The sequence below is a fragment of the Apis laboriosa genome, unplaced genomic scaffold (genome assembly GCF_014066325.1).
Source record: "Apis laboriosa isolate Shangri-la unplaced genomic scaffold, ASM1406632v1 scaffold11_cov152, whole genome shotgun sequence".
Taxonomy (NCBI): domain Eukaryota; kingdom Metazoa; phylum Arthropoda; class Insecta; order Hymenoptera; family Apidae; genus Apis; species Apis laboriosa.
Window position 1 is genome coordinate 2100655 of NW_025221020.1, and position 16512 is coordinate 2117166.

At 39.0% G+C, this 16512-nt stretch overlaps 2 protein-coding genes across 7 annotated transcripts in view; both read left to right on the top strand.

Moving 5' to 3' along the window:
• Nucleotides 1-7210, top strand: part of LOC122717001 — a 109209-nt gene extending 101999 nt beyond the window's left edge. For 2 of the 4 annotated variants that reach the window (XM_043940655.1, XM_043940627.1), the window contains 6 exons: nucleotides 2292-2486; nucleotides 3436-3555; nucleotides 3623-3914; nucleotides 4008-4138; nucleotides 5986-6117; nucleotides 6434-7210. In XM_043940655.1, the coding sequence (XP_043796590.1) occupies nucleotides 2376-2486; nucleotides 3436-3555; nucleotides 3623-3914; nucleotides 4008-4138; nucleotides 5986-6117; nucleotides 6434-6532 (885 nt within the window). In that variant the 5' untranslated portion in view covers nucleotides 2292-2375 and the 3' untranslated portion in view covers nucleotides 6533-7210. Of the gene's footprint in view, nucleotides 1-1642; nucleotides 1839-2291; nucleotides 2487-3435; nucleotides 3556-3622; nucleotides 3915-4007; nucleotides 4139-5985; nucleotides 6118-6433 lie in introns of those variants that run through there. The other 2 variants (XM_043940645.1, XM_043940636.1) reach the window with 2 other exon arrangements.
• Nucleotides 7211-9336: 2126 nt separating this feature from the next.
• On the top strand, nucleotides 9337-16031 carry LOC122718978. 3 transcript variants are annotated; one of them, XM_043944467.1, is made up of 5 exons: nucleotides 9357-9467; nucleotides 10953-11056; nucleotides 13920-14504; nucleotides 14570-14860; nucleotides 15763-16031. In XM_043944467.1, exons 3-5 carry the CDS (start codon nucleotides 13920-13922, stop codon nucleotides 15856-15858), a joined length of 972 nt encoding a protein of 323 aa, XP_043800402.1. In that variant the 5' UTR covers nucleotides 9357-9467; nucleotides 10953-11056; the 3' UTR covers nucleotides 15859-16031. The 3 variants fall into 3 exon arrangements, with proteins under 3 accessions (XP_043800394.1, XP_043800402.1, XP_043800411.1); XM_043944459.1 differs by lacking the exon at nucleotides 10953-11056 and having other exon boundaries at nucleotides 9337-9467; XM_043944476.1 differs by lacking the exons at nucleotides 9357-9467; nucleotides 10953-11056 and adding an exon at nucleotides 13747-13833.
• The last annotated feature ends 481 nt before the right edge of the window (nucleotides 16032-16512 follow it).

Below are 16512 nucleotides of genomic sequence, written 5' to 3' on the forward strand. Positions count from 1 at the left end.
TCTCTCGCACAATCCTTCTCGATCACGTCCTCGACTCAAGGAGGATCGCCTTGAATCGAATTTAATAGGATTCTCGGTGGCGGTGGTGGTCATAGTTCACGGCGATAGTCCAACTCGTTTCTCGTTTAACGAAGATCGACAATCGAGGAAACGAGTGCGATTTTGCAACGGGTTTCGAAAAATGCGAGAGATGGCCGCCAAAGCGATTGCGCGCACGTCGATAGGCAAGTAACGATCGTCGTTACCGTAAACGTCGGTCGACGAATGCATTCCTCGACCGGCAACGAGGAAACACCGTCCTTGATCCTTTCCGTCTCGCCCCGTTCGTGGCCCGCATTTCGAATTTCGCGCTTTCGAATTTCGCGATACGAACATCCCCGCTGCAATTCTGATCGATTCTGGTTTAGGAATTGTGATGAAACAGAACGGGAGAGAGATAGAGAGAGAGAGAAAGAGAGTTTTCTAGTTTCTTTCCAGTGGCGAGGAATGAGAGGAATCTTTTTAATTAAGAATTAACGCGCGAGATCGTTTAGCGGAGATAGTTTTCAACGATAGCGTAATCGGATGTCGAGAGAAAAGGTGAAAAATCCAAGAGGTTCAAGTCTACGGTCAAGGTGAAAGCAGGAGGTCGTAACGATTAAATTGCAACGGAACGGTGTCGATCGCGGGCGAAATGGATCGTGAACAGTGCTCGAACGAAAGCGATTTGGATTCTCGATTTATCCTTCTCCAGGCACGAGAGAACACATATATATACATATTCGATGCGGAAAGTTTTTAAATCGAGATAATAAATCGAGCCGTCCACCGTCCTCCGATAAGAGATCGCGAGGAGGATTTTCCAAGATCGAAAGATCCTCTTCGTAGTAATACGGTAGGTAATAATACGGAGAAAGGAGGAATGATCCAATTTGGAGAAACTAGCAGTTGCGTAATGGGCGTTACGATGGTTCGTGACGTCGTGTGAGATAATATGAGCGAGAAAGCGACGTCGAAGCGCGCACCTTCACGGCCGTATTGAAAAATAAATTGCAATACAGCTATATATATATATATATATATATATATATACACATATATCTACAGGTTTAGAATTATAATCGAACACGGTTCGAACAACTAACCTCTCCTTTTCGTTCCACGCAACGAAACTTACAATACGTCTACAATATGTATTCGAGAATTATTTACCTTTCTAAATAATCAATTATGTATTGTCGCTCGCAGAAGAGGGGTGGGGGAATATCAAATCGTTCAAAATTTATTACGCAACGTGATTAACCGCTGGAGGCGCGCTATTCATCCGTGTTCAAGCGATTCTATCTTACGCGTCTTGCCCACTTACTTTCACACCACCGAATAATCCTGACCTTTTCAGTTTTCCCACCAACTCTCGGTCAACTCTCCGTCTCCTCCCCTCCCTCTCCACCGCGTTCAACCGCGTTATTTTGAAACACGCGCGGATAAGTGACTTTCAATGATTCGATTGCAGACGACCCATCTCGAGACGCGTCGCCCCGTCCGTCCACTATCCATTGCTCAATTGGCGAGCAAGACATCCTCGCGTATCCTCGCGTATCCAGCCCCGGCAGGATAGATGGTACGTACGGTTTTCGAGAGCGTACGAGGCTGCGTGGGATTCGCGGAGCAAATGGAACCTGCCCCACCTGGGAGGCGAGGCCTGCGATTCTCGATTCTCGATTCTCGAAGGGGCACACACATGCTCGCCTTCGTTCCCCTTCGTGCCGCTAAGACATCGGGATCTCCTTCACCGTGGTCCTCAAACGAGCCTCGCTCTCCGCCAGGTACACATCTCTCGCCACTCACGCACTCTCGCCGTAAGTCCCCTTTCGCGTATCTTATTATTTCAACGCGCCACGTGCCTCTTACCTTCCTTCTGCACTCGCCTCTCCTCTCGCTTCGATCATCGTCGCGCGATTTTCGCCTTCGTATCTCGCGTCTTTTCGAGCCGTTTCTACGAGTCGTTCGCGTTGGAGCTAGCAAGGTGAACCAGTGTTCGTACGTATTTCCAATGGCGATCGATGATGTTCGTTTTCACCGCGTTTTCACCGCAAATCGATATTTCGATATCGATATAAAATCGATATTTCGATATTTCGATTTTATATCGATATCCTCCCCACGATCGACGAGGAAACGCGCGAAATGACATTTTCACGGGAAACTTGTGAAAATGTTCTTTTCTCCCCGTTTCGAACCTTTCACTTCGACCTCTCAACAACCTCGTCTTCGCGGAATCCTATTTACTCATTAGCCGCGATTTTCCCCAGGACAAACAAACTCAAGAAGCTCGACAAGCAAAAAGGTAGAGAGAGAAGGAAGAAAGGAAGGAAGGAAGGAAGGAAGGGAGCAAAATGAGGATAACTTGCTTACTCTTTGGCCTCTCGTTGCTGTTGGCTTACGTGAACTCCAGTCCTATCGTCAAGAGGGAAACGGAGCCCGTCGAGCTCAATCCATTGAACGAGGTAAGACGTTCGAATTCTCGAATTCTCTGTTTCGAACTCGAGAGGGGAGCAGTATAAAATCCCACGAAATCGTAACGTTCCAAGTGACGTTCCGTAATAGGGAAGGAGGGAGGGGACTTATTAAAAATCGTGAAAGTGAAAGCGCCCATTTTTATTATCTTACACCGTGTTAGAAGCTCGAGAGTCCTTACGTGGAAGATCGTCTAATATCGGGTCTACGATCGCAAGATGCGTCAGGAAAGGAGACACGAAGAGGGAGAGACGAATCGAGAAAAGAGAGAGAGAGAGAGAGAGAGAGAAGGAGGCGAAGAAACGAGCGAGGAGTGAAAGTGGTTGACTTAACTTAAACGAACGCAGAAGCCGGATAAACGCGTAACTGAAATTCTGATCCGTGGCACGTGGCCGTACGCAACGTTCGCCTCGCTCTTTCTCCCTCCTTTCATCCACCGTTTATCGTCTGTAATTAGCGTCGTAATCACGTTCGGAAATTAGACGAGAGATCCTCGATGACCTCGAGGAGGTCTCGCTTAATTGCTGTTTACGAGGGATTAAACGAGAGCTCCTCGACAATCGCGACAATCCTCGTTTTCGCGTAATTGTCGTTCACGATCAATCTGGAGATTGAGCCGAGATAGAGACGACAACTGCTCGAGAGGCTTTCGTTTTGTAATCGTCGTTTAATAATTAAATGAAAATTCTCTTCGTTGATTCACGATAGAGCGAGGAAAATTTGTAATAGTTAATGAATAAAATTATTTCAACTCAATTTATCTATTTTTTTGTTCATTATAATAATCGCGGATAATTGTAATGCTAGAGTGGTGGTTATAAAAGCGAATATTATTTAAAGATTTTATTAAAGTAAATTAAAAGTTCAGCCCGCAACTCTGTCTAGAAATTGCGGCAAGAAAAAAGTTTCAGATCTTAATCTTTACTTCGTTTCGATTAGATATACGTGGTGGAGGCCGAGGATGACCGAGGGGACGAGGAGAGGGCCGACAGGGACAAGAGGAAGATCGCTGTGGCGAAGCTGGGTGTATCCAACGGCATAATCAACTTCGTCTTCAACGTAAGATTCGCGTGATGAAATATTGATAATGAGAATGACTCGTGTTGATATTCATTTTCGTTTGCAGAAGCTGGATTCTTTGATCGACGCGAAGACGAAAGCTCTCACCGACCTGGACGAGACGAACAAAATAAAGAACAAGGCTTACGGAATCGACGTGAACAAGTCGGCAACCAGCAAGTTCATCGGCGAGCTGGTGAACGCGAAAATTCAATCCGCGACAGGAAGTATCGGGCCGGTGGTGAGCACGGCCCAAAACTTCTTCTCGAACACGAAGAGCGGATTGACGAACGCGTTCGTCTCGAAGTTGGCCCCGCTCAGCTCCATCGCCTCCGGTTTGAGCTCTCCATCCTCCAATGGTAAGAGAATATCCTCCGAAATTGCGTTTAAAATTTTCGAATTTTTTTATTTTATCTTAATCGATAAACGTTTTTCGTTCTCAAATTTATTAGGGGAGAACAAGGAGAATCTCGATACCAAAGCGTCGAACGCGTTCAGCTTTCTAGGAAACATTTTGAACGCCCAGCTCGGCGCGTTGTCGAACTCGAAGGGTCTTTCTAGCGATTCAAGTATATCCGAAGGGGTACGATAATAATAACTCTTTCTCTTCTTCACGTTTTTTTTTTCTGTTTTTCTATTTCTATTTCTATTCCGTTTCGTGATACCTTACCTTATTCACTCTTTCTTTCAACAAGTACGTTGCTCGTCGCCGATCGAATTAACCAGAAACCTGCGACGACTGATTACTTCCAATTGCTTCTTTTTCCAATCTGATCGTGTAAAATTGTCGCTTGCCATGGATGGAATGGAAATTAAGAAAAAAAAAAAAAAAAACTTTCGTTAAACGTTTCGTTTTTTCCCCTTTACTCGTCGGTCATAAACTTGCATGCACCGCATTTGTCACGTGTCGTCATTCGCAAGAGGGTGCGAAACTTTGCTTGCTAAACTTGTTTGGCTTGATACAAAGAATCCTTCTAAATTTTTTTGTTTGCATGTAGAGAACTTTCGCCTTATTACGTCGAATTAACCCTCTCACGAGAATCGTTTGGAAAATCAATCCAAACGATTGCAATACTCGTTCATACTATTAGCTAGCTATTCTTTCGTCGGGACCAAGGTAAACACGCAAATTAAAATGAGAACATGTTGTGCATAAACAGTACGATTACGGTTCGCCGCAAGGGGAGCCTTATACGGTTTAAAAAGCGGATGCGGTGCAAACGAGGACGTTGGATTCAACGCTTTGGACGCGTCCAAAGGGGATGTATCATCAAGCAGCAACGCTTAAGAGGATCCTAAGGGCGACTAAACGCCTATTTAAAACCAAAAAAAAGAAAAAAAAGAAAAAAAGAAAAAAAAAAAAAGAAAAAAATAGAAACTAACTAACGAAAGAACTCTATCATCACGCGTATTTGTAACATTCCCGTAGATTAGTAGCACTGTATGGATTTTTCTTTTTAGCTCGACCGATAAATTGCCAGGATCTTCTCCTCCCCTTCTGTCGGTGACAAACCCACCCACGGTAATCTAAACGTTTAGAGAGACACGCAACAGATCTTCCTCTATCTCGTCACTCTTGTTCGTGCTAAAACCAACGAGAAGTCCCTCCCCCCCAACGTTGAACGAACCATCGTTGTGCGACAAATGTAAATAATATTTGTTATAAGAGTAGTTTCTCGACCACGTAGCCGCGTGTCTCGATCATCATGTTTGTAAATTCATGGATGTAAATAGGGTATAGTATCTTTATTAACCTGATATTAAGTATAACAATCAGCAAGGATGGCCATAATTAATGGTTTTTATTGATATTGATGATGATATTGATGTTAAATAAAATCACGATCACGTTCTTTTTTCTTTCTTTTTTTTTTTTTTGTTTGTCTACGAATCGAATATCTGAATATCTTTTTCCAATCGTACGTCCTGTATCCTTTTTCTGTCCTTCCCCAAAGATATACAGGATAGATTTTAATTTACGTGTGAAATTTATATTTATACGAATATAAGAATATAATTCTTTTTTTTTTTTTTTTTTTCGATATTATTATTTCTTCTCGAGATCTTTATTTCCTTTTATCTCTTTTCGATGAATTCGACCAATCATGTGCTAATTGCACAACGATACAATTTTAAATTATTACACGGCGTACCAATATTGATTTTTTCGCACGCATGATTGCGCCAAAGCAACAATCGCGTTACACGTTCTCTAATAAATACGTTATGGAAACAAGTTCTCGATCGATCGAAAAAAAGAAACGTATCATTCTCTCTCTCTCTCTCTCTCTATCTCTATCTCTATCTATGTTTCTCTCTCTCTCTCTCTCTCTATTCTCGATGTTGGCAACACCGAGCTACGCACGAGTGTTGCGAAAGCCGAACTGTCATTGGCTATTTTTTTTTTTTCTTTTTCTTATCTATGTCCAGATCTCGACCACGACGGAGGATATCCCCGAATTCGATAGAACGAAGGTGAACTTGGACATACCCCCAGTCGTGTTCGGTAGCGGTTTCACCACTATCACAAATATCAGCAAAATCCTGAGCAACGTGATCACCGTAAGTCCGAGCGAAAATTTGTACAAAATTAAAAGATATCGAGATCGAGGTCGATGTTATTATATTGTCTCGCGATTATATACACGAGTATAATTTGAACTCGGGACAATACTTTTCTTTTTTCTAATTTTTTCTTCCCCCTCTATGGCAAATCAATTCGTTACGTTGCAAATGTGTCACCCTTCACTTTATTGCAAAATTAATCCGGTTTTCCACGATATACCTCTTTTTTGCGCGCAATCAAAATGATATATTTATATATATAATATGATTAAATCGATCGAATTTCGACGAAGAATGATCTTTCTTTTTTCAGAACTCGGCCCGTCGAACGCAAACGTTGCTAGAGGTGTTCAAACCGTTCTTCCGTGGAGTTTTCGCAATCAAGGGCCTTCCTTCGGATAATCCCCGCTAGAAGATGGCCCACTAGAGGAGGATCATTGCGGTGCTAGGATCGACTGCCATTTCACCGAAGGATTTCCAGGAAGAGTCTTCTGTTTCGAGGGTGCTGAGGAGGAATCGAATGGGATCCGTGCCAAATAGCCTGCGAATGATAGTCTAGATAGAATACGAATTTTAGGACAATCGTAATCAATCGTGTTGCGTAGTTAAAGGTGATTGTTAGAAAGGGGGAATCATTTTTGTATATCCCATCCCTTGCGCCAGAACCACGAAATTTCCTCTTTGCGCGTGAAAAAAATATTTCTATTCGAATATTTATTAACTTATCAAATTTCCTCTGCGATGCTGTCAAAAATATCGATCATTTTACTTTATATACAAATTATCGAATAATTTCGTGGTTCTGGCGTCAGCGGCGTGAAATGTATAAATATTTATGCGGCCTCTGTGCCGTTCACGGGTGATCAAACTTGTTGTTTCCTTTCGTACGTAAATTCGTTGCCATAAATTGCGACAGAACTGTTTGCCAGAACTGTAGCTCGCGTGCCGTGAAATGTACGTACAACGATGTAATATTTTTACATCACTGCTGTTTAAGTGTAATGTTCGCTCGATGGTGAAAATGAACACGTGTTGCTTGATTTAGAACTTGTTAATTGTGTTTTCGATCAACGTGTAAAATAAACGTGCGAACATATCGAATCGATTAAATTCTTTACTTCCTACTATGTAAAAAACACCATCGACGTGATTTCCTTTCCGATAGTCTCTCGATTATCGGAGAAATCTTTTTTCTTTTTTTTTTTTTTTTTTTTTTTTTTCTTTAGGTGAGATGAAGTAAGCCCGTCGTAAAAATTAATCTATTCAATAGTAAGTCCCTTCTTGACTTCTGCTTGGATGAAAAGAAACTTTGTTGCGCTATCTTGAATCGAATTGCGCAACAATGTTTACGAATCGAATCGTAACAGTATATTGCCGCGGATCGGATTCATTTTGACTGTCGTCGAATAATTAATATCATCAACTGGCCTGGTTCAAGTTTGGAAATAGTACAAGGAATTTATAAATACGTAAAACTTGTATTTTATTTCGCGTTAATCGTGATTTCTAAATGATGATATTTTTGTTTATTATGCGGTGACATTTGATATTTCTAAAAGTTACTTAATGAATTACTTAATGAATTTCTAAAAGTTACTTAATGGATGAATAAATGAAACCGTAATATCCTTTTGCTTAACTTATCTTAAAGTATCGGTCGTAAGTAAAAAATATCTCGCTATAAAAACATCTTCGCAAGTATTTCTGGATATTCAATTTAATTTATTTATAATATAATATAATTTATTTATAATCGAGTAATATCTTTATATGTTATATCTTTATTCTTTATATGTTATATCTTTATTCTCATTGCAGACATTCAATTGCATTCAATTACATCTTCACGTAACGATGTTATTGGTTTGCACGTGTTGTAATTGATTGCAATAATACCGCGATGACGAAAAATCGACGAGGCGATAATTACCATCGATTAATCATTCTTTCAGGCTTCCGTATCCGGTGAAAGTTTTATTTATTCGAACGAATAACAATTTATCCTATCGAATGAGAAACGAAAGAAAAATTAAATAAAAACGCGATTCGATCTGGCTTGCCTCCGCGAGCCCAACTTCCGGTCTGGACCACCAATTATGCAACAGTGGTTGACGCAAGTATGCAAAATATATTAAATACGCGACTCTTTTATGTTTGAGAAAAGAAAACACTTCGAAGTGGAAAAGTGTTTTCTTTGAGATTTATCTATGAATCTACAAAATCTGTCTACGAAGAAAGGTATTTGAAAAAAAATGAAAAGATGGCTGACTACACGATGGCTTCTTTCCCTTCTCCTCCGTATAAAAGTATTTAATATTTGAAAGTAAAACGAACTTTTTTATAGTATAATGGAGTCGCAAGATTGCGTAATCGTAAGTATGGGAACGCGAAAAGATGCACGCGACCTAGTTCTAAGTATCCAAAGATACCAATGAACGATTAATTATCATACGTGGCGCGTTCCACTTTCTTAGTCGTTATTGGCCACGCCGTTTCTTGCGGTCAACGGATGCAAAAATGATCGGTATTATTCACCGCGTATTTTATGGGCGAAGAAAAGAAAATTCACGAGAAAAAAAAAAAAAAGGACGGCCGTCATAATCATAATTTATGGTCGTCTCAATAATCGGTGTCTAAGCAAAAAAAAAAAAAAAAAGAAAAAAAGTCTTGACAGAACTACGATTGGCAAATTGAACGTAAAACGTTTTTTAAAAACGTTAATGAAGTATTGTCAATGTTGAAACGATAAAAACTTATCGTATAAAATCTGTAATAAATTCTCATCAACCAGCTATGTCAGCTATTAGCTGTTATCAATTTCGTAGAAACTAATTAAACGAACACGCGTTTAAAAACGCGTTTAAAAATTTCTTTTCCAGCTTTCGTAACTATATATGATATCTCTTTTTCTCTCTCTATTTCCTCGATATTAAAATATGTAAAATCGAGATTATCCAACGATTCGTGTGATCATCGACCATCGTTGCCCAATTTTCTACACGAAAAGTACGTTCAACGGATCGTGCACGATCGTGACTCATCATGGGAAATTTTTCTTTTGACGAGTAATTTCGATTTCGGAGAATTTTCGTTTCTAGAATTTCATAAATTCTGTAACGACGGAACGGGAGATATTTCGTAAAAAAGGAACGACCTTCGAACGATTCGAAGTATCGAAAGGAGGAGAGACTCATCTCGTTAGTGTCCGCTCTACCGTCCAACAAGATGCATTTGTTCTCAAGCGACGTGTCGTTTCTTCTTTACACCGCCGGGACTGGTCTTCCAGATGTGAAGCTGACGGAAATACTTCTCGCATGAACGAATTGAGAATTTCAGTGTCGTCTCAGGTAAGAGTGGCGACTGTTTCTACCTGTTTTCTTTCTTTCTTTCTTTTTTTTTTTTTTACGATTCTCTCGGATTTTTGTCATTTTTTCTTTTTGTTTTGTTTTAAATAAATAAATGATATTGTGTATCTATTTATCTATATGTATGTTCGATTTTGTAGAGGAAGGCATTAATAATTAATTCTGTTGGATGCAAAAAGGATGACTTTACTTTTTGAGTAAAATATATGACTAGATTTTTTTTTTATATGTTCTGTAAATTTTGTATCTTTTGTATCTTCAATATTGGCCAACGAATTCTTACTTGTTCAAAGGTATAGAAACCGACTATTGAAACTCTTTTTTACATCCAACAATACAAAAAGACGAGTTCTTTTTATATTTTTAATTGCGGAAAGTTGTTAATTTTTCTTAAATGTAAATGCTTTATTTTTACAATTGACCGGTGGAATTGTACTTGATTCAGTGAAATTTATTCAAGATAATCACTTATTTTATGTTCCTCTTTCCAATCTTTAATTATACAAACATTTCACCGATATCTTTCAATACCATTTCAAAGGTATAGAAACCGACTATTGAAACTCTTTTTTACATCCAATAATACAAAAAGACGAGTTCTTTTTATATTTTTAATTGCGGAAAGTTGTTAATTTTTCTTAAATATAAATGCTTTATTTTTACAATTGACCGGTGGAATTGTACTTGATTCAAAGTGAAATTTATTCAAGATAATCACTTGTTTTATGTTCTTTCCAATCTTTAATTATACAAACATTTCACCGATATCTTTCAATACCGTACTTAGAATTCTTTTGTCTCTTACAAACAAACAAACGCGTTAACCAACATATGCAATGCCGCTATACGAATAAAAAATGACTTTCCAATTTCTCTCTCTCTTTCTCTCTCTCTCTCTCTCTCTCTTTTTCTCTCTCTCTTCGTTATAGAAAATAGTAACCAAATTTCTAAACTAGTAGGTCAAAGGACCCAACGTCGTTCACTATTTCGTGAACGATTGCGCGAACGTTGCATAAGAATAAATCTGACCACGTTTTATTATACAATACTATCATCGAAACACGAGAAAGAGAAAGAGAGAGAGAGAGAGAGAGAGAGAGAGAGAGAGAGAGAGAGAGAAATTAATTCTGTCTTGTCTTTCTTCTCCAAGCAAATCACACAAAACTATTTCGCAACGTTTAATATATTGTATGAATCAAGGATCGACTCGACGTTTGCTCGAGATAATTTTATTGAAAAAAAAAAAAAAAAGAAAAACAAAAAAAATTGATACTGACACGTAAACGAAGGAATAATTTGCAACACGCGCGTATATTTTTCTTTTCACGTGCTGCCGCACGTTTGGCTGCGCGAAATATTCGGTTCGTGATCGAAGCTTCTATATAAAATGCGATTCGTTATTTAAACTTAACTTCTTCCGACAAATTGGCGATTGGAAAATTATATCGGTTGTTTCCTCTACTACAGGTTTCCAGATACCACGCAACGGGGTAACAGAGAATTGCATAAGGGTACGTGGACGAACGCGAGGGATTACGCAATACGTATATTTGTTCGAGGCAAATAGAAGAGTGAGTAGAGGCAATGAAAAAACAAACGATTCGTCGTCTTCGGGGAGGAGAGGGGAGGGGAAGAAATGGTTCGTTCAACCGAATCGATGAAAGTCACAGATATACGGGAATTTTGATGACCTCGTTCTCTCGAAGAATCCGATGCACTAGAAAGATGCGAGTTAAAATATGCTAGGTTTCTAAAATCCTGAATGAAAAAGAGAAATACGTTTAACGATTAGATCCGTTCCGTTTAACAATTTAATTACAATCGAAAAATAAATCGATGATGTTTCTTTTTTTTCCTTTTTTCAAAATTTTCTTCCATCTTCGAAATTATATCGGCGATGATATACCGGGAGAAACTACACTGGGAATTCCTTTGTTTCAACAGTATTTATTACTCCTATTTATTACGAGAAAGCATAGAACTAATATCTCTCTCTCTCTCTCAAAATCAATTTTCTTCTAATTCCACAATGAGAATCACTGATCCGCAACAGGTGGATAACCGCGCGTTACGTAACAAATACACATATAGATACATACGAGAAGATTTCAAACAAAACCGACCAAGCCATATATAAAATTCGAATGAGTCAAATGCGTGTCGTAACATTTTACCCTTTTGTTTTTCCGATTCTGTCGATAACCCTCGATAGACAAAGAAGGAGAAAATTTTGAAAGCTCGTCGCATTTTGTAATTCTTTATTGTGAAACGAGAATATAGCGCGACAATTAGACCGCGAATGTAACGAATTTATCGTACGGTAACCATAGTTACTCTTATCTCGCCTTCCCTACTCACTTCTTCCATAACGTAGACTCGATTATCGACGCAATAAAATTTTAAAATTATGGTAACAAAATCCTATAATGAACATTGGTGGTGACATGGAAATTCATTAACCGGACAATTCATTAATTTTCACGATCGAGCGAAGAATGAATCGCGAGCAGAAATAAAATCGAAACGAGCAAGTTTAGAGTTGGAGGAAGCACGTGGCCGTCGCGGCGAGACGGGCAAGCAGTGAAAGTGAAACACGGTTCGAGGTCCACCACGTGGTCCTGACGTTCCACCCACCATTGTAGTATTACAAGTATCAGCTTTGATCCTCGAGCAGCACGGTTCTGCTCCAGATTATCGATCGTTCGTGAAACGAGGTTTCGTGATCCGTCGAAAAATCGCGATTCGACGTTTACGCGTGGTCAAAGTGTTTCTCAAGCGTTGTCAATTTTGTTTGGACACTTTTGGTCGTTCATCCCTGAAGCTATCTACAGAAGAAAGACGAAAGAAAGGAAAGAACGTGGAAAAATTTTGCGAGAAACGGGTATCGTTGTCGAGCAAGAATGCAAGAATCGGTTCACCGGTTCTAGTCCTTTCACACGCTCGCATAATCGGCGATAACTCGTGGAACTTTTATAGAAAGTCTCGAACGGTACAGTTACCAGTTTGATCGCGGCAAGGGGAGAAGAAAACGTTCGTGGAATATTTAGAAATTTCGATCGTTTATATATATATGTATATCATTTTCCTGCTGTCATTAAAGTAAAAGTTATTCCGGTGAAATGAAATTATCCGTTTAAAGATCGTTCACAATTCACCTACGCGATTCAACAACAGAAATGGTATATTCGACGTTTTATAAACGGAGGTAATTACCAAGGATATAGATACACTTTGATCGACGAGCACCGATTTCATTTAATTTCACAATTTAGTTTCAAAATTCTTTCTAATCATAATCACGTATTATAAATAGGAGTAGGATTATAAATAGAATCTAATAAATAAACGCGCAGACTCGATCCAGAGTTAATTACCAATCATTCGCGACCTCGGTGAAAAATTAGACGGCCTCGCCTCTCCGGTTTTCGAAAAATCCGCGCAACGTTCGGATCCGGGCAAGTATTTATCGTCTTCGAACTCGAGTATCAAAACAAACTACAAGACTATTATAGATAATTACTTTTCAAATAGACTTTGCCAATAGCTCGTGACGAACACCAACGGCCATGCCCATTGCGACAGATCCGAAATTCGTCGGCCGATCGTCCATTTCGAAACCGATGGAACACCGCTGCTAGCCAATTCCCTACACGCACGAGGTCGTAACCAACCTGTGAACGTGAAAATGGAGCACGAGGGGAAATATCTAACCACGGATCCACGTCAAAATTTCGAGTGGACAGTCACGGCCGATCTTTCTCCAAGTTTCCACCTGCTCGACCAGTCTCGATCGATCCAAGTAAAAGACCCGACTCTTTTCGATCTGGTTTATCTATATTATCCTGCTCGCGTCGAGCGTGTTGAAAAGTGGAAGAAGTGAAAGTGTTGGAACAATCGGCGTTACACAAATTTCCCGCCAATAATTCGAGAAAAGCAAATATCCTTCTCGGTCGCTGTCACTCGAACAACCGAAATGCACGCGTGAACGGAGAAGGCGCGAGCTTATAAATGCTTCTTGTGACAGGACTTTCCAAATTTCCTTGAACGTAAGCAGGTTCAAGTAGATAAATTGGCCAATCGACAGATACCATTTAAACCGAATCTTTCGATACGGTACGAATACGAATCGCCTCGTTAGTCGCATTTTTCTCGCATTTTCCTGGCGAACAATCGCTTACGTGATGGGAATCACGCGGATAAGTTCGAGAGTTTCGCGTGTCGAATAGTCATTTGACGATTTCCTCCGACTCCTTTTCACGAATTCTGCTCGGTGGCTCGCGTCGAACTGCATGTCGAATCTATCCCGAAACTTTACTGGAAAAGTTGCTGCGAACGTTTTGTCTCGAAAGTATGTATTTCTTTCTTTCCTTTTTTTTTTTTTTTTTTTTTTTTGAGCGTGTCCACGGATTCTATGATCGAGTACTTTGATTGCAGATGATGCGGGCATCGTCGATCGAGTTATTGGTCGTCGGCCTGTCGCTATTGCGCTTCGTCGATCCTGTTCACAACAGTAACGTTCAGAGGTCTTCGGTGAGCTATGACCCGTCTGTTCCTTCTATTACGCACTCGGATATGCATAATGTTCGGAAAGTTCGCGAAGGATACGATTCCTCGACCATCGACGAGCATTTGCCACGCGCGAGCGAAGAGAAGGCTGTTGACGGTTTGGATTCGTTGAGTTATCCTGAAAGAATATCGAAAGAAACGATATTTCTGCCAATACCCGCTATACCGATGGAATATCGTAGTTATCGAAATCATGGGTTGAACGATCGTTCGAAGAAGGAAGATGAGATAAATTCCAAAGAGGAAGATAAAGAGAGTAGCTCGGTCGAGGGAGAAATTATAGAAAAAATGAAAATTCTCGATAAATTTTTATCCGAAGATTCGAATGCAAAGGATCTTGATATAAATGGAATCGAGGATAATATCATCCCTGAAGAGTCGAAGAGAGTCGTCAGAGAGGTGAAGAAGCAAAAGCCAGGATTCTTTTGGACTCTGGCAAAACTCACATTTGAGGTAAAGTTTATTGTGATTCATCTTTCGTTCGAAACTGATATAAAATAAATTCCGTTCCTTTTCAGATGATCAACGACACGAAATCAGCGATCAAGCAAATCAGTGATATTATCAACAACAGTATAGCGCCAGATTCGGCCACTCAGAGTACGATGACGAAGGCGGCTTTGACGGTTCCACAATCGACGAATAATGAAACGAACGCGACCAATCTGAACGCAACAGAAACAACGACAGAGGCGTCTACGACTACCACGCAACCCACCTTGACCAGAGACGATTTGCAAAAATTAATCAGGCGAAACGTGTTGGGCCTCGTTAAACTTTTTAACATTGAGTGGAATGACGCTCTGAATGTAAGACAATTTTTAATTTGTTCTTTACTTACTTTCTTGTAAATTTCCTTCTGATGCTCTGACATCGTTAACTTCCTTTTTTTTCTTTTTGAGATTTATTAGTTCGTTTCTTCTTCGATTTCTCGTAAAGATGAGTGTTTAATCGAGGGAATAAGATTAAATTACTATTCAAATTGTTAAAAATTAATTGAATATTTTGTAGAACCGCTTCTTTAACGTATTAGGTTGTACTACATGAAGTTGCCGATTTAGAAAATTACAATCAATTGCGACTTGTAAACTTAACCTATATTTTGCTTAGCCTATATTTAACCTATATTTTGATGAACCTTCTATATTCCTTTTGTGATAAATTCTTTTTTTGTATCAGTTTAGATGTTTTTTGAGAAGTGAGAAAATTTAAAATATTATTCCTATGATGAGTTTAAACTGGGCCAATCGAAACATATCGAAATATTAGATTAACTTTCGAAAAAGACTCTATCAACGAGAGAATCGTTCAATGATGATTTCAAAAATTCAGATCTCATAACAAATGAGAATCTTGAAAATGAATCCCAAAATTAAATCTTAATCTATTCACTCATCAGATATTTCACTTGTTTATCACTTGTTTCATTACTTACACTCGTTTTTAAAAAATATTTTGATTGAATAAAGATTATAGTTTCGAAAATAAACTATTTTTCTTCCGACCAACAAAATGACAATTTCATGTAGTACGATCTAATATTATCTTCTATGTTTATTAAAGGAGAACAATTCAAGGAGAACAATTTTTTTCATTTAAATTATTTTAAATTTCTGATTATTTTTCTTGGATCCAAATTTTAATCTTTGATCCATTTCTATTGTAAATTAATTAATAAAATATTAATATTTTTTATATTCTCTCTTTCCAGCAATCGGAAACGAACGTGAAAGAGTTCCAGAAGAATCTAGGAAACCAGGTGGGCCTTTATCTTCGTGATAATCCAGAGGCATACAAGGATTTTTAGAGAACTCTTCTTCACAACAATCCTTAGTATTCATTCTCGTAGCATGTAGTTAGCAAAGACTGAAACGTATTATTTTAAAAAAATTATTATTATTTATAAAATTGTGGTTCTCTAATCCACAAGAACGTGTAATTATTTACCATTCGAATTAAATCAGAGTTGAAAGTGAATCAAATTGTCATAAAAATAACTCCAGATGATTTCAGAAAAGTTTACCAACAACATTACATCGTAGTAAAAGAGGCGAAGACGATCGAGAAACATTTCAAAAACGCTCACAAAAGATCTTACGTCATCTAGTAAAGATCATCGTCCGATATTTATGTAACACAGACCCCACGCACTCGGATAACTAGTGAAAGAGAAAGAACTCTTAGGGAGTTAAGGCGCGAATTCGAGAAAACGATTGCGACGAATAGAAAGCACGATTGGCGGATTTCGATTGGTTGATACGAGGCGTGGGTTCACTCGATTCGCTCTTATATGTGGATCACGGAGACGAGTCAGCAACTATGTGTGATCAGTGCTCTTCTGTGCGAATCGCGAAAGTCGGATTTTTACATTTCTAAACGAGGGTTGTAGATATATAAATCATAGTGAGTATAACGTACGTTAATTTTTGCATATTTGATAAGTCGTTACGAGTAATTTATA

Bases quoted from the DNA above. Each gene is read 5' to 3' on its own strand.
- LOC122718978 (XM_043944459.1), top strand. From the start codon at position 9,435: ATGAACGAATTGAGAATTTCAGTGTCGTCTCAG. The intron at 14,505-14,569 runs GTAAAGTTTATT...GTTCCTTTTCAG, and splicing joins TGGCAAAACTCACATTTGAG to ATGATCAACGACACGAAATC. The intron at 14,861-15,762 runs GTAAGACAATTT...CTCTCTTTCCAG, and splicing joins AGTGGAATGACGCTCTGAAT to CAATCGGAAACGAACGTGAA.